Consider the following 17,373-nt stretch of genomic DNA (forward strand, 5'->3'; position numbering starts at 1 on the left):
ATCTTATTCTGTCCCTCCCAGCCACCCTAGAATGCAGTTATGAGAAAGCAGGAGTCCAGTCTGTCCTGTTCATAAACAGAGCCCCTATTCCTTCATAGTTCAGTCGACAAATACTTACTGAGCACCTGCAATGCACATGAAAATAGATACTGGTAGGGGGCCTCCCTGTGCCAGCCATTAAGCCTTGGGGAGTAGTGGGAAGCAGAGTCCACTAAGCCCACCAAGTCCCTGCCTTAGTGAAACCGCGTGGAGAAGTGAACTGCCTGAGCCCAGAGCAGCGAGGGTCCTGAGTATCTGGAACTGCTGGTCTGCCTGCAGGGCCTCAGCTTCCTCTGTGAAATGGGACTGCAGGGAGGGCTGCGGGACAAAAAGGCCGCCTCGGGTGCTTCCAGCTGCTGCTCGCTCCCCCGGGCTTTTTCCTGGCGCTTGGCTGCTTGGAGCATAATCTCAAGGTTTCCAGGAGGGGAGGTGGGTGGGGTTGGGGCTGGAGGACAAGGTTAGGAGTGTGCACGTGTAGGGAGGTGGGGGAGGGGGCAGAGACTAAGTTCTGCCTTTAACCCCCTTTTGAACCTCAATATCTTCTTCCATAAAATGGGCATCCGGTCACCCTCACCTCGCAGACGGTAGACGAGCTCCGAGCGCCCGACCGCGCCACCAGCGTCCGGCCGTGCGGGCGTCCCAGCCCGGGAGCCCGCCCGCCCGCCCGCGACCACGTGGGGCGGCGGCGGCCGCGGCGGAACGCACGCTGGGCGGCGCGCGGCCCGCCCGAGCCTCTGCCGCGGGGACGCCGGCGGAAGTGGGGGCGCCGGCACGCAGGCCTCGGTGAGTTCGGGGGTTGGTGGGGGCAGAGCATCTTCCCCCTCCCCCGTCCGGGCCCCGGACGCCCACCCGCGGGCAGGCCGGGAGTGGCGGGCAGAGGCGAGTCCGAGCGGCCGCACCGCGGAGTCGGGTCGGGTCGGGACGCGCGGGCGGGGCTGGTCCCGCGCCGCCGCCGGGGCGCGGTGGGGAGCAGGGGGCGCGGGGGTGAGAGCTCCGATGCCGGTAACAGGAGTAACAGCAGCAGCCAGACCCCCACCCTTTCCCGGGCGGACTCGTTGGCTTCCTCCGAGCTGGGAGACGGGAAGCAGGTCCAGCCCTGGGCGGAGTGGGGAGTGGACGCCCGGGGGCCGGGAGGACCTACTTAGTATAAGAATAGGAGAGCGATGGGTGGTCAGGGAGGAATTGAAAGAATACTGACCGGCCCAGGGGGTGGAGGGGAGGGAGGGTCTCTCCCCTTTGAACTAATACGCATCCAGAGGGGCAGCCCATGGGGTGTGTGGACGGACGGGTCACCTGCGTTAACTATGTCTGGGCGCCTCTTGTTAAGCTGGCACCCCAGCTGGTTCCCTCCCCTGGCAGTGGAGGACTTGGCTAAACGTTAGCCCGAAGATCTGACCCACTGCCATGGCCTCCCCAGGAGGGAGGTCCGTGAGTCTCCGGCCCCTGCCATTGACCTCAGGGATGGGATCTGGAGTCAAACGAATTCGTTGGTCAAGTTAGTGGGGGATGGGTGTGGACGTGGTTCCTGGAACCTTCCAGCAGGAAATCCTTGGTCGGAGACCAGAAGGATAAAGGACGGTGATCTGGTCACCTGGGAGAGTGGATTAATGCCTGCTTTTGTCTTCTTAGGCAAGCCCTTTGTGACCTTTCTCCAACCAGTTTCTCCTCTTTTTTCCTCTCCATATAATGACTTTATTTTCCTTTTTTGGTTTTTTAACAATATATTTTTATTGATTTTTAGAGAGAGAGGAAAGAGAGGGATAGAGAGATAGAAACATCAATGAGAGAGAAACATCACCGATCCCCCATAGGGGATCGAGCCTGCCACCTGGGCATGTGCCTGACCAGGAGTCAAACCAGTGACCTCTTGGTTGCTGGGTCGATGCTCAACACCTGAGCTACACCAGCTGGGCTGTTTCCCCTTTTTTAAAATGTAGAGTTAAAGTCATCCAACATACAGATGTAACTATGGCTCCTTGCATATTTTTTTCTATCTAAAGTTAGGTATTTCAGCTCTGAGATGAAGACAATGATCCCATTAAAATGACAACATTTCTGAAAGATGGGTTTCATATTTATTTGATGGGAAATAAACTACCCCCCCCCCCCCCAAGAAAGAAAACAACAAAAAAACCTCTAGTCCAGAGCTACCGGCAGACAGTTCACAACCATGGCTAACACATGGTGTCCATGCAGGGAGAGGGCCCTGAGACAAGCAATGTTGTTAAACTTTTTAAACCAGCTACTTTTTTATTGTTCAGAATAGGAAGAATACTGAAGAAAAGCATTTTCCTTTTAGCCCAAGCGGCTATGAATAGTAAAAACCAACTGATTTGAAGTCCCTGGAATGCATGCAACTTAGACTTTCCTAACGCACACAGCCAGGTCCCAGGCTCTGAGTCTGCCTTTTAGGAAGACTGGTGCTCGCTGGGTCACCGGCTGTTTATCGTTCCTCGGGGGTTTTGAGTGGCTGCTGCTTTGGCGTCTGGCTGCTGGGTTTCAGTTTTGGGATCTTTTCCATTTCCAGCACTTTTCTTACTCTTGTCTGCTGCCACGACGGCCCCCATGATTTCCATGATTTCCGGCGGTGGCTGATCACTTCCCTGGAGCTGGGCCGGAGTTCATAAACCTGGGCTTGACCTGGGACATCTGTTGCTTTCAATTTTTTTCCAGGATGGTCTGAACCTTGCTAACACCATCTCCCCTGGCCTGACGGACATCAGCTGGTCGTCCTTCAGGATCTACCCAATCCAGAGCCAGTAGCTCTTTGGTCCGTTATCAGGTATTTTTTGTCCGTCTTCTTACCTTCGAAGTTATCCACAGCCTGCTCCAGGATGGCTTCTCCTCTCAGCACAGAATATTAGGGGGGATATTAGGGGGGTACTTCAGCCTCTCCTGGCTTTGGAGGTGTGGCTTCTGCCGAGGCTGGGCTGGGGGCTGCCCTCTCTTCTGCAACCACATTCTTGGAGGACGATCAAATCAGTTTCTTCTCAGGTCACACCTTGGCTGCAAACCTCCTGGGGCTCCCCTGTGCTGGCTGAAAAAACTGCCCTCGGCACAGGGCCGGCCACCGGGGTTTTGCTCCCTTCCCTGCCACTCACTAGCGTGCACCCGGCAGGTGATTTGCCATCTCCCAGCTCCAGTTTTCTTTTCAGGAGAATGGGGATTGCACTCCTATGACCAAATCTGTTACCGCGCCCCCCCCCGCCCCCGCCCCCGATGGAGAGAACAAGCCCTGCCCTGGCCCGCCCTGAATTTTGTTTATTTTTTCTGAATTTTGTTTTATCCAGGGATTTAATTTAGTGACCAAGTCCTTGGCCACTTACATAATTTCCCATAAATCCTTTATTTCCTAGGAATCCTGGAGACTAGGTGTTTCTCTTAAACCACTCAAGTGTTAATGTAGGTTGGGGGACAGCCCTGGGGGCTGATGACCTATGACTAAGCCTGCAGTGCCCTGGACAAATAGATTAGAAAAAAATAGATTAGAAAATGTCTATCCCCGTTAATCCCGTTTACTGTGGTCCTCCAGACCAGGCAAAACCGGGGAGCCTTCCGTGGCTCTGCTTTTTCTCTCAGTCCATCAGCAAATAGTGAGGGCTCTCAACTTTCAAAGCATACCCTAATGTGACCACTTCTCGAACCCCCATGTTACCACCCCACCCCAGGCACCACCATCATCCCCCCCGGACCACTGTGGTGCCTTCCTCACTGGGCTCCCCGCGTCTGCTCTGTCCCCCACTGTCCATTTTCTGTGCCGCAGGCAGAGGGATCCTGTGAAGGTCCTGTCCCTCCTCTACTCAGAACCTCCATGGCTCCTGTCTCACCAGAGTACAGGCCCAAGTTCTCGCCCGGGGTCCTCAGGGTCCTGAACGTTCGCCTCTGCCCCCACCTCTTCCGCGCTGGCCTCCTTGCTAAGCCTGAGTCACCCTTCCTTGGTCTTTGTATTTGCTTTTCCCGCTGACTAGAAGGCCCCCCCCCCCCCCCCCGCATCTCCTCATGGCTTGATTCCTATTTCATTGATGTCTGTGCTCACAGGTGACCTCATCAGAGAGATCTCCTCTGGGTGCCCTGCTTCCTGGAAACCACCTCTTGCCCCCTAGCTGAGCCAGGTGTTCCCTCGCGGCTCTCGCCGCCCTAGGGCTCCCTCATTCCAGCCCTGCCTCTTCTGGGTCGTTGTCTGGATTAGAGACAAGTCTGTCACCATGAGGGCCGGGCCGGGCTGTTCCAGGCACAGCTGTGTCCCCACTACCACCCAGCGTGGGCTGGGCACAGAGCAGGAACTGAGATAATGTGGACGGCGAATCTTTACGTTCCCTAAATGAGTATGTACAGCCCTCCCCCTGTGCCAGGCCCTAAGAGGGGCTGGGGATGGAGTTGTGAAGTAGTCGGAGGTGTCCATTCTCTCAAAGACTGTTCTGTGGCAGAACAGTCAGCACAGAGGAAAGCAACTAAATGCATTTGTCAGGAGGTGACGGGGCTGAGAAAAGAAGGAAAGAGAACGTGAGGGGAAAGGGCCGTTACTTTTCTCCCAGTGAAGGTGGTGTTTGCACAGTGACCTGAATGAAGCGAGGGAGGAAGGTGAACCATGACTAGAAATACATTATGTCTCCCATTTGGGACAGGGCTCTAGGCAGCAAGAACAGCATGTGCAAAGGGCCTGAGACAGGACTGTGCTTGGACTGTTATAGGACCAACAGTGAGCAAAGGGTGGAGCGGGGGGCGAGGAGGTCAGAGATGATGGGTCCTCCTGTGTAGCCTCTATAAGAACTTCGGCTTTTGCTGTGGCTGAGGCAGGAGCAGATAAGAGCTCTTGGTAGAGGAGCTCCTGTTAGACTTAGTTCTAACAGGATCTCTCTGACCGCTGAGTGGGGAAGAGACTGAGGGGTGAAGGTGGAGGCAGGGAGCCCAAAGGAAAGAAGACTGACCGCAGTAGTCAAGGTGGGAGATGCTGGTGGCTGGGATGAAGGAGGCAGAGTGGGGGAATGAGAAATTACCAGATTCTGGATTTGTGGGGTTTTTTGTTTTGTGGGGTTTTTTTGTTTTGTTTTGTTAATCTTCATCCGAGGATTTTTTCTATTGATTTTTAAAGAGAGTGGAAGGGAGGGAGGGAGGGAGAGAGAGAGAGAGAGGGAGAGGGAGAGAGAGAGAGAGAGGTTGGTTGCTTCCTGCACGTCTCCCACACACATCCTATCTGGGACCGGGAATTGAACCTGCAACCCAGGCACTTGCCCTTGATTGGAATAGATACAGCGATGGCGAACCTATGACACGCGTGTCAGAGGTGACACGCGAGCTCATTTTTTTGGTTGATTTTTCTTTGTTAAATGGCATTTAAATATATAAAATAAATATCAAAAATATAAGTCTTTGTTTTACTATGGTTGCAAAGATCAAAAAATTTCTATATGTGACATGGCACCAGAGTTAAGTTAGGGTTTTTCAAAATGCTGACACGCCAAGCTCAAAAGGTTCGCCATCACTGGAAGAGAACATTCGACTCTTCAGGGCTCAGGTTGACACTCTAACCTCTGACCCACACTGGCCAGGACCTGGATGCATTTTTGAAGTGGAGCTGACAAACTTTACTGATGGATTGATTGAATGTGGGTAGCAGAGAAATTGAGGAGTCCAGACACTGGGGTGTCCTTTGTCTGTGTGATCACCAACCTTCCCCCAGAGATTCTCCCTTCTCCTAACACTCTAGGACAGTGGTTCTCACCCTTCCTAATGCTGTGACCCTTTAATACAGCTCCTCATGTTGTGGTGACCCCCAATTTCATTGTTACAAATTGAACATAATTAAAGCATAGTGATTAATCACAAAAACAATATGTACTTATATATGTGTTTTCCGATGGTTTTAGGTGACCCCTGTGAAAGGGTCGTTCGACCCCCAAAGGGGTCGCGACCCACAGGTTGAGAACCGCTGCTCTAGGAGGTCTTTTTTATGCTTCATTTCACAGATGAGGAACTGGAGCAGGGAGACTGCCCATAGAGTTGCAATGACCTGCCCAGATCCCTGGTAGTGAATCTGGGCTTAGGACTCACTGGTCTCCCCCAATTCACATCCTTTTTTTTTTTTTTTAATATATTTTATTGATTTTTCTACAGAGAGGAAGGGAGAGGAATAGAGAGTTAGAAACCTCGATCACCTGCCTCCTGCACACCACCTACCGGAGATGTGCCCACAACCAAAGTACATGCCCTTGACCAGAATCGAACCTGGGACCCTTCAGTCTGCAGGCCGACGCTCTATCAACTGAGCCAAAAGTTAGGGCCCCAATTCACATCCTTATCCCCCCTCCCTGATGAAAAGCTGTGACTCCAACTCCTTATTGCAAGGCCAAGCTCAGAGTGGGTTTTACATTTTTAAGTGGTTGGAAAACGTTTTTAAAAATCACTTGTGGTGTGTGAAATTATATAAAATTCAAAATTCAGTGTACCAGTAAGTAAGGTTTTATTGGAGCACTAGATGCCCCGTGCATAAATTTGTGCACCAATGGGGTCCCTCGGCCTGGCCTGTGGAATCAGGTGAAACCAGCTCTCTGACATCCCCTGAGGAGTCCCGGATTGCGAGAGGGTGCAGGCCAGGCCGAGGGACCCCACTGGTGCACGATCAGGGCCGGGGAGGGGGCCGGGGAGGGATGCGGGAGGCTCTAGGGCATGTCTGGCCTGTCTCACTCAGTCCCAATCGGCTGGACCCCAGCAGCAAGCAAGCCTACCAGTCAGTGTGTCTGCCCCCTGGTGGTCAGTGTACGTCATAGCTAGTGGTTGAGCAACCTTAGCATATCATTAGCATATTACACTTTGATTGGTTGAACAGACAACCAGACACTTAGCATATTAGGCTTTTATTATATAGGATAGCCGTGTTCATTGTTTATGTTTTATTTATGGCTTTCCTGCTACTTTGGCAGAGTTGAGTAGTGTGATGGAGACCCTATGAACCATGAAGCCCAAAATATTTACTATTGGGCCCTTTACAGAGGATATTACTGACTTCTGCTAATAAGGAATATATTGGGCTCCCAATGGGACTTGGCAGGTAGCTCCACAGGGGCCTGGGAAAGGGACAGAAAGGTTTGGGAGTGGGTGACTGTAAGGTTAGGAGAGGGAGTTCAGATTCCTAAGGGGGAATCTAACTTAAAAATATATATATATCCCTAGTCGATTTGGCTCAGTGGATAGAGCATTGGCCTGTGGACTGAAAGATCCCAGGTTCAATTCCGGTCAAGGGCACATGCCCAGATTTTGGGCTCAGTTCCCAGTAAGGGTGTGCAGGAGGTAGCCAATCAATGTTTCTCTCTCCCTCCCTCCCTCTTCCTTCCTCTCTGAAGTCAATAAAAACATATTTAAAAAAAATTATGATGAGAGAGAATCATTGACTGGCTGCCTCCTGCATGCCTCCTACTGGGGATCGAATCCACAACCCAGGCATGTGCCCTTGACTGGAATCCAACCCGGGACGCGTTAGTCCACAGGCTGAAGTTTTTTCCACTGAGCCAAACCAGCTAGGGCTATATATATATATTTTTAAAAAATATATATATACATATATATTTTTTTATTGATTTCAGAGAGGAAGGGAGAGGGAGAGAGAGAAACATCAATGATGAGAGAGAATCACCAATCGGTTGCCTACACATCCTACAGTGGGGATTGAGCCTGCAACCTGGGCATGTGCCCTGACCCTGACCAGGAATCGAACGGTGACCTCCTGGCTCATAGGTTGACACTCAACCACTGAGCCACACTGGCAGGGCTCATCATTGATGTTTCTATCTCTTTCTTCCTCTCCCCTCCTCTCTGAAATCAGTAAAAATATATTTATAAAAAAATTACATATATATATCTATAATAATAAAAGCACATATGCTAATTAGACCAGACAGCCGGACGACCTTCTGGATGAAGCCAGGGCTGCGAGGGCCAAGCCCCTTGCACGAATTTTGTGCATCGGGCCTCTAGTGTGTGTGTGTGTGTGTATATATATATATATATATAGCCCGGCTGGCATGGCTCAGTGGTTGAGTGTTGACCTCACTAAAAATGTTTTTATTATTTATTTTTTAAAATATTGATTTCAGAGAGGAAGGGAGAGAGAGATAAAAACATCAATGATGACAGAGAATTATTGACCAGCTGCCTCCTACATGCCCCTTATTGGAGATGGATCCCACAACCCAGGCATGTGTCCTGACTGGGAATTGAACTGTGACTTCCTGGTTCATAAGTTGATGCTCAATCACTGAGCCACATCGGCCGCGTAAGGAATCTAACATTTTTTTTCCTAAGATTTTTTTTTTAAGGGACATGGAAGCATTGCAACACATTCCTTTTTAAAATTAGAATTTAAAATTTATTTGAATAGATTATTCAAATACATGGGACAGAATTCAAAGGGTACAAAAAGGCAGACAACTCCGGCTCTTCATGGGCAGAAGGTCGGAATGCCTGGCGTTTGCAGTTTCCTGGATTCTGTCCAGCTGCCCTCTTTGAGGCTGTCCTAATTGACACCGGGCCACAGGGATTTGAAGGTGTTCCTCCATAGCTGCACCCGCTCAGAGCTTTATCAGCCCCCTTTATCTTCCCTGGTCTGGGAAGTGGAATCCTATAGCATGGTAGTTGAATTTGCATCTCTCAGGTTCTCAGTGAGGCTGTGTGAATATGTCACTTACTCAGTAGCAGTCTCTATCCCCCCTCTTCCCACCTGATTGTCAGTGGTTCTCAACTAGAGACGATTTTTTTTGTCCCCTAGAGACAGTTGGTGTGTGTGTGTGTGTGTGTATTTTAATGGCTTTACTGAATTGACATGTAATTCTCAGACCATGCTATTCCCCAATGGAGAGAGTTTTGGTTGTCACATCTCAGGGAGCTACTGGCACCTAGCGGGCAGAGGCCAAGGATGCTGCTAAACCCCGACACCCAGGCACAGGACACCCCTAAAACACAACAAAGAATGATCCAGCCCAAGTCAGTAGCAGGGAGGTTGAGAAACCCTGGTCCACAGCCTGGACCCATTTCTCGTCCTTTCTTGCAAGGAGCTCACAGTTGAGCTGCAGAAACAGGAAGAGCCTCACAGAAAAAGGACAATCTCGATCACTTCTGGACCATGAATGACCCCAAGACAGACACTGGGTGCCTCATATTTGTCAGTGACTTCAATTAACCATTTTATTTTTGTTTATTTTTTTTTAAAATATATTTTATTGATTTCAGAGAGGAAGGGAGAGGTAGAGAGAGATAGAAACATCAATGATGAGAATCACTGACCAGCTTCCTCCTGCATGCCCTCCACTGGGGATCAAGCCTGAAACCTGGGCATGTGCCCTGACTGGGAATTGAACCATGACCTCCTAGTTCATAGGTCACACTCAACCATTGAGCCGCACTGGCCAGGCCAATCACTTTATTTTTTATTTATTTTTAAAATATTATTTTATTGATTTCAGAGAGGAAGGAAGAGGGAGAGAGAGAGAGAAGCATCAATGATGAGAGAGAATCATTGACTGGCTGCCTCCTGGGATTGAGCCCGCAACCCAGGCATGTGCCCTTGACCGGAATCGATCCTGGGACCCTTCAGTCTGCAGGCTGATGCTCTATCCACTGAGCCAAATTGGCTAGGGCCACTTTATTTTTTTATACTAAGTATGTTATTTGTATGCTGTAGCCAGTGTATATAAAGTAATTATCCTTGTGAAATAGAAACTCATGAACATTCATAGAAGTAGATGCTAAGGACTGACAAAAGCAGAAGTTTGAATAGTATGGCACATGTTACAGGGATAAGATTTTTGTACCGGCTTCAAATTCAGCTCTCTGAATCTTCATTGGTTCATGAAAAGTGGTTTAGAACACCTTCAAAGATTCATTTCCCGCCGAAACTGGTTTGGCTCAGTGGATAGAGCTTCGGCCTGCGGACTGAGAGGTCCCGGGTTCGATTCCGGTCGGGGGCGTGTGCCTTGGTTGCGGGCACATCCCCAGTGGGAGATGTGCAGGAGGCAGCTGATCGATGGTTCTCTCTCATCGATGTTTCTAGCTCTCTATCTCTCTCCCTTCCTCTCTGTAAAAAATCAATAAAATATATTTTTTTTTAAAAAAGAATTATTATAAAAAAAAAAAAGATTCATTTCCCTACAAAAAGGAACGAACTTTCTGGGATCTGAGGGATTGGTACTTGAAGATACTTCCGTCAGCAGGGGGTCACGGTGAGCATTCTGCAGACAGAATTTTTCAAATCGGCAGCTGCCTGGCAAACCTTCACTCGGCTGAGCCAGGCCTCCAGCCTGAGCTGTGGAACCTCCTTCTCCATAGCGGCGATGCTGGAGGCGCCAGACCTGATGCCCAGGAGAGCCGTGTGAGGACGGGTCGGGGGTGAAGGCGGGAGGATGTGGGGGGGCCAGTGAGGAGCTGCCGTCAGTAGTCCCGGCAGGAAGTGGTGGAAGTGATGGTGGTGGGTCCCCAGTTAATGAGACCTTTAGGGAGGAGGGGACTGAGCCACAGAGAGTGGAGCAGCTGCCTGAACCAGATGTAGGCGCCCCTCTCTTCCTCCTCCAACCCCCAAAGCCAGCGTCTCCCCACATGCAATCCACGTCATAGCAGTGGTGCTTGCGATGTTGCAGGAGAATGCTAAACATTGTACATTAGGTCATTCAGTCCCCATGACAACCGTGGGAGGTAGGTCCTTTCATCATTCCTGTTTTACAGGTGGGGAAACCAAGGCACAGAGCAGTTAACACATTGTATGCGGGAAACGTATTTATACGTTCTACCAGTGTAGTAGAGTGCGGGACACGTATTAATACGTTTTTTATAGACTAGCGGTAGAATGCGGGTAACGTATAAATACGTAAACTAAAGTTATCGTAATTGTACTGAACGTTGCCATTTGCGCAAAAAATTAGCAAAAATGGCCCGCGCCACCTGTTAGCACGTGATAAAAACTACCCGCAAACAATGTGTTAAGCAGTTCACCCCAGGTCAGACAACAACACAATAACAACTGTAACTCTTATGGAGAACCTGGTGTATATCCAGCCTGCAAAGCATGTTGAATCCTGATAAACAGAGGTGGCAACTGGTGCTATTTCTCCATACAATGGAGAGCAAAGTGCCTCTTGCTTGAGGTCACCCAGCTAAATAGGCCTGGGAGCTTCATCTCCACTCCTTTCATGGGACCAGAGCCTGGTCCCTGTGCCAGTCAGTGTTCCAGGAGCTGAGGACACGGGGGAGGAGGGGAAGCAGGGCTATGGGGACGGAGCCATATTGCAGGGAAGGACCATAGCAGAACAATAAATATACAAGATGTCTAGGAGGGGTCTGTACTGCAGAGAATGATGAAGCTGATAGAGGGATGAGGGGCAGAAAAAACTTTAAGATCAGGTGGTCAGGGAAGGGAAAAAGGAGATAGAACAGAGGGAACCCCAAATCCCAGGCCTGAGAAGGGATTGCAGGCGTATTCAAGGACCAGCAAAGAGGCCAGAGTGGCTGGGGTTGGATGGTGTGCCAGGAGGGGGTCCAGAATATGGGGGCCTTGTGGGCAGTGATGAGGACCTTGGCGTTGAACTAAGCCACCGGAAGCTCTGAATAGCGGGGAGATGTTATTTGACTCTGGTCCCTCTGGCTGTGTGAGGACAGGGATAGGGGTGTGAAGGCAGAAAGGTGTGGGGTAGTCTTTGAATATATATATATATATATATATATATATATATATATATATATATATAATTTTTTTCCCTCAGCTTTTTAAAAAAAATTTATTTTTAAGTATATTTTGATTGATTTCAGAGAGGAAGGGAGAGGGGGAGAGAGAGAGAAACATCAGTGATGAGAGAGAATCATTGAACGGCTGCCTCCTGCACGCCCCCTACTGGGGATGGAGCCCACAAACTGGGCATATGCCCTTGATTAGACAGGGGTGGGCAAACTTTTTGACTTAGGGCCACAATGGGTTCTTAAACTGGACCGCAGGGCCGGAACAAAAGCATGGATGGAGTGTTTGTGTGAACTAATATAAATTCAAAGTAAACATCATTACATAAAAGGGTACGGTCTTTTTTTTTTTCTTTTTTTTTTTTTTAGTTTTATTCATTTCAAACGGGCTGGATCTGGCCCGCGGGCCGTAGTTTGCCCACAGCTGGAATAGAACCTGGGACCCTTCAGTCCGCTGGCTGACACTCTATCCACTGAGCCAAACTGGCTAGGGCTACTTAATGATTTTAGAGAGAGAGAGAAGCATTGATTGGTTATTCCACTTATTTATGCATTCATTGGTTGCTTCTTGTATGTGCCCTGACCAGGGATTGAACCTGAAACCGTGGCGTATCAGGAGAACGCTCTAACCAACTGAGCTACCTGGCCAGGGCTTTCCCTCAGCTTTTCTTTTACAACCTTGATATTTTTGAAGAATCCAGGCTAATTTTTTATTTTTTTAAGAAAAAGCTTTAACTGTGAGGTCGAATGGCAAGGAGACAAGAGGCAGAGCTCAAATCTGTCTCTCAGACCCAGCCAATGTGGTTCAGTGGTTGAGCTTTGACCTATGAACCAGGAGGTCATGGTTCAATTCCCAGTCAGGACACATGCCCTGGTTGCAGGCTCCATCCGCCGTAGGGGGTGTGCAGGAGGCAGCCGGTCATTGATTCTCTCTCATCGATGTTTCTATCTCTCCCTCTCCCTTCCTCTTGATAATCAATAAAAAAATTTTTAAAAAAAATTAAAATTGTTAAAAAAAAAATCTGTCTCCCAGGCTAATTTTCTGGTATAATGCTCTTCAAGTTGATTATATACAATTGTCCCTTATGATTAGATTCAGGTAATCTACACACCTGTGTCCTGTCCTTTTTTTTTTTTAATTTATTGATTTTTTTTACAGAGGAAGAGAAGGGGATAGAGAATTAGAAACATGGATGAGAGAGAAACATCCATCAGCCGCCTCCTGCCCAACCATTACGGGGGATGTGCCCGCAACCAAGGTACATGCCCTTCACTGGAATCGAACCTGGGATCCTTGAGTCCGCAGGCCGACTCTCTATCCACTGAGCCAAATGGTTACGGCTGTCCTGTCCTTCTTAATACATCACATCAGGAGGTACATGGTGTCTGTCTGTCTCATTACTGCACATATTAGCTTTGATGCCTAAGTGCTGGTGTCCACCAGGTTTCTCCACCATAAAGTTACTCTTTACAGTGAATATCTTGTGAGGAGGCACTTTAAGACTGTAGATACCCTGGACCGCATCGATGTTCCTCCACAGGTTTTAGCATCTATTGATTTTAGCTGCCGTTCTAAGATAAGAAGGAAGTTTCCTTCTCCTTTGTTTGTTTTTAATTAGCATGGACTCAGGGATTTCTGTTTTATTCAATGGTTATAATCTGCAATTGTCATATTTAAATGTTCAAATCATTCCAGATTTGTCCAGTGGGAGCCCTTCCAGGCTGCGTCTGCGGGATGGGATTTATTCGGAAGTAGCATTTCCTGGTGGGTTAGATGGGCCGTGTGTGAGAGGGGAGAGGAGAGGGTCTTTCAGCACATGTTTATGGCCAGGAACTGGGAGTAAAGCTGTGATAACATCAGGCAGAAGTCCCCACTCTGTGAACCTCGTGAGTGGTGGCGGTTCTGGGAATAGGGGACTGTTGGATGGTGCAGCTTTTAGGAGGGGGAATCAGGAGGTTGGTTTTGGACAGGCTGAGCTGAGATGTGGCAGAAAAGCCTCTGCTTCCAGTCCTCCCTCTTCCTGTCACCCCACCTCCCTATGTAATGACTCCCGTTCTTCTTCTTTACCCAGCAGCCCGGACAATGCAGACGCCACTGCCCAGTCCTGTGCCCGTGCTCCGGCTGCCCCGGGGCCCCGAGGGCTTGAGCAGAGGCTTTGCCCCCGATGGACGGAGGGCCCCCCTGAAGCCAGAGGTTCCTGAAACCCCGGAGTCTCCTGTAGTTCACGAATGTCAGGAATCCCAGGAACAGCGGGCCCGAGCCCTCCTCCGGGAACGCTACCTCCGCAGCCTGCTGGCCATGGTGGGTCGCCAGGTCAGCTTCACCCTGCATGAGGGTGTGCACGTGACCGCCCACTTCGGAGCCACTGACGTGGAGGTGGCCAACTTCTACGTGCTGCAGCTGCAGACGCCAATAGGCGTGCAGGCAGAGGCACTGCTCCGGTGCAGTGACATTATTGCATACACCTTCAAGCTGTAAAGACATTGTGGTCACCTGCTGCCTTAGGCCCAGCCAGATTCCCAGGCTTCCAGATCTCTGGGCCTCATAGAGTTCGGAATTCCCTTGGGGTTTTGGGCCAAGCTCCAAGCAACTGACTTCTTCAGGTCTCCAGTGTCTACAGTAAAATTCTGCAACCCCACAAGTTCTAGATCGCATTGAAAGGAATGCTCTACCTCACAGAACTTTACACTCGACAGAAATGTGGGTCTTGGGGCAGTTCCCGAAGACTGGAGGTGGGTGGGGCCGGGGAGGGGGCAGTGGGAATAAAGGAAGGCAATTTGCAGAGTGGGAAATTGTTTATTATAGAAGTTGCAAAGTTCAGTCACCCTGAAGAAATTCCCCAATACCACCCTCCTGCCAAAGAACAATTATTACAGGAAAATCCGCCTCCTGTTTTTTTTTTTTTTTTTTAGTATATTTTTATTGATTTCAGAAAGGAGGGGAGAGAGAGAAACATCAAAGATAAGAAAATCATTGATCGGCTGCCTCCTGCACGCCCCCTACTGGGGGTGGAGCCACAACTGGGCATGTGCCCTTGACCAGAATGGAACCGGGACTCTTCAATCTGCAGGCCAAACGCTCTATCCACTGAACCACACCAGCTAGCCCCCCACCCCCTTTTTTTATAAGTGTACCCAAACAGCGATGAAGCCAGATTTAGGGGGTGGGAGGGTAGCTGTCCGAGGACTGAATCCCATGGAGCTGGGCCAAGAAGAAGGGCACATCAGAAAGCTGGGAGAAACTTGGATAAAGGTGCAGGGATTGGACTGCTCCTAGCCTCAGGGAACAGCTGGAGCGACCTGGATACCAGGCTTGGATGTTCTGGCCTAAATTTCTTTATTGGGTGGGAGGGGATGTACATAGCAAGGGATGCGCTCCTGCGTGGCCTGGGTGGTGTGACCGCCGCAGATTCGCTTCCCCCACCCCACGTGTGGAAAGGTCGGACTCTGCGCGGCGCCATTGAGAAAGTGGCTGAGGATTAGGGATTAGGGTGAAGCTTCACCTCTCCATTTTGCTCCAGCTCTGCGGCATGGCCGTCAGAGTCACTTGCTTCACTTAGCCCCGTCACTAGTAGTCTTTTGGCAGATTCGGTTTAAAAAAGTAATTTCTGCCCCCTTTGTAATCCCATCACCTTGAAAATGCAGGTGGAGATCTATTAAGTATACATGAGATTTGCTTCGTTCCTGTTCAGTCACGAAAGTGCGGTGGCTAATGCCGGAGACAAGTGGAAAGTCTCAGCTTCCACAGGTCCATTCACAACGCCACCTCTGGTGAGTCCCTGGCCTAGCTCTCGAGTTGCCTTGGCAACGACGTCGCTCGCTCCTCCCCAAGGCCCCTTTTTGGGGTTTTAGCCCCGCCTCCCCCCCCCCCCCCCCCGGTTGCTGCGAGGGCTGGGGAAAGCTCAGCGAAAGTGCGGAGGCGAATATTAAGTGACTGAATTGAGTCGGGGCGCGGGAGGGTGGGGGCGTGGAAAGGCGAGCGGGGGCGTGGCTTGAGCTCGCGCCGGTTTCGCTTCGGGCTTAGTGATCTACCTGCTCCATCGCTCGGTATTTCGGTTGGCAGATTCCTCCTGCTTTTGGAATTCCTTCGCCCACCCGACCCCCTTTTAAAATCAAGGCAATGAGCTCCCACCTACTTTAGTTTATAAACTTAAATCGTATCTTATACAACGCTATCCAGCTACAGAAAATCGTTGATGAAACTGCAGTCTGCAAATGAAAGGCTACAGACTAGCTAGGGGGCACGAGCTCGGTCTCCAGGTAGAGGATCCCTCGGTCAGCACCCGTCACCAGTACTCACATTCCACACAGCTATCACCTTTCAAGTACTCCACCCCTTCACCTCTCTCCTTCTCAGCTGGCCTCGCCCGGGCAAGCAGATGCTTTTTTATCTTCATCGACTCCCCTCCCTTATGCAGTGTCTGAGCTAGTGACGAAAGTGCGCGAGTCCGACCCACAGCTCTCGGGACGGAGGCGGGAAGGCGGGGGGCGGGCGGCTCGGGTTCGCGCGTGCGCGCTGCTCCGGGAGACGGCGTCCGCCTCGCCCCGCCCGCCGCGCTCTGCAGTTCCGGCTCTGCGGATTCCGCGCTCACGTTTCTTTCTCCCGTGGCTCCAGCTGCCTTTTGTTCTCCCACCTCAGCACCCCGCGAGGCGACTCTGCTTGCGGACAGCTCAGATAGATTTTCTGCTTTTCTTAGTACGCGGTGGGCGCACCCGGCCTTTAGCGAAAGTGCGGCTGCGAACAAGCAGGCGGACGCGGAGCTCGGGGGAGGCGCGCTCGGGCTCCCGGTGGCGGCGGCGACGACGACGACCAGGAAAGCGGACGGAGGCGGCGCCTGAAAGAGCGGCGGAGCCCATGCCCCGAGACGGCGGGCGGGCCCGGAGAGACCAGTCCGGGGCCCGGGGCATGTCCCCGGGGCCCCCGTGAGGAGGCGGCGGCGGCGGCGATGGAGAACCCGCCGCAGGAGGCGCCGCCCGGGCCGGGCGCGGACGGCGACGCCGAAGAGGCCCCCGCCGAGGCCCAGTCTCCCAGCCCCGCATCGTCCCCGACCGACGGGCGCCTCAAGGCTGCGGCCAAGCGCGTCACGTTCCCCTCCGACGAGGATATTGTGTCCGGAGCCGTGGAGCCCAAAGACCCCTGGAGACACGGTAACCACAACCGAGGAGAGGGGGCGGGCGCGGGGCCGCGGGAGCCGGTGCGACGCCCAGCGCGCAGGTGCCGCTCAGTGAGTTGCACCTCATGATGACTTCAGGCGGCAGTCGTCTGTAGAGATGGGATGGCTGTTGGGTCGGGAAGGTGAGACGTAGCCCGTTTATGCCCACCCCCGCCTCCGCCCGATGGTTTTAGGAATTCAAACGATGAGCCGTTAAAAGAAAGTTTGGTGGCCTGGGGGATCGGGAGGACTTAGCCTTTGAGCTCGTAGTTCCCCCGGAGCAGGATCGAGGGAGCGAGCCGGGGAGGAGGAGGCCAGCACGGGCGCTGGAAGCGCAGTTGGAGAAGTCTGCTGGGCCCACGGGATGAAGGCGGTTCCGTTTCCTGGTCTGAAGCCTGGGGGGAAGGCAGGGACTAAACCTGGACTGTGGCTGCAGCGGAGGCGGTAAATCCTGGGGTCGGGAGTG

At 51.3% G+C, this 17,373-nt stretch overlaps 2 protein-coding genes across 11 annotated transcripts in view; both read left to right on the top strand.

Moving 5' to 3' along the window:
• Positions 1-745: 745 nt before the first annotated feature.
• Positions 746-14,542, top strand: GEMIN7 (gem nuclear organelle associated protein 7). Of its 9 annotated transcripts, none has more exons than XM_081106775.1 (4): positions 746-822; positions 2,713-2,821; positions 12,914-13,013; positions 13,830-14,542. In XM_081106775.1, exons 3-4 carry the CDS (start codon positions 12,944-12,946, stop codon positions 14,231-14,233), a joined length of 474 nt encoding a protein of 157 aa, XP_080962901.1. In that variant the 5' UTR covers positions 746-822; positions 2,713-2,821; positions 12,914-12,943; the 3' UTR covers positions 14,234-14,542. The 9 variants fall into 9 exon arrangements, with proteins under 9 accessions (XP_080962901.1, XP_080962905.1, XP_080962902.1 ...); XM_081106779.1 differs by having other exon boundaries at positions 12,914-13,129; positions 13,830-14,536; XM_081106774.1 differs by lacking the exon at positions 746-822 and adding an exon at positions 825-918 and having other exon boundaries at positions 13,827-14,536.
• Positions 14,543-16,500: 1,958 nt separating this feature from the next.
• Positions 16,501-17,373, top strand: part of PPP1R37 (protein phosphatase 1 regulatory subunit 37) — a 45,768-nt gene continuing 44,895 nt past the window's right edge. The window contains exon 1 of one of the 2 annotated variants that reach the window (XM_081107724.1): positions 16,501-16,902. In XM_081107724.1, coding sequence (XP_080963850.1) covers positions 16,701-16,902 — 202 coding nt within the window. In that variant the 5' untranslated portion in view covers positions 16,501-16,700. The remainder of the gene's footprint in view (positions 16,903-17,373) is intronic. The other variant, XM_081107723.1, reaches the window with a different exon arrangement.

The sequence above is a fragment of the Myotis nattereri genome (assembly GCF_964212035.1).
Source record: "Myotis nattereri genome assembly, chromosome: 15".
Taxonomy (NCBI): Eukaryota; Metazoa; Chordata; class Mammalia; order Chiroptera; family Vespertilionidae; genus Myotis; species Myotis nattereri.

Excerpts from the sequence above, each read along its gene's own strand:
- GEMIN7 (XM_081106774.1), top strand. The coding sequence starts at position 12,944 with ATGGATGAGAGAGAAACATCCATCAGCCGCCTCCTGCCCAACCATTAC. Across the intron at positions 13,014-13,826 it reads GGGATGTGCCCGCAACCAAG|CAGCCCGGACAATGCAGACG; the intron begins GTACATGCCCTT and ends TTCTTTACCCAG.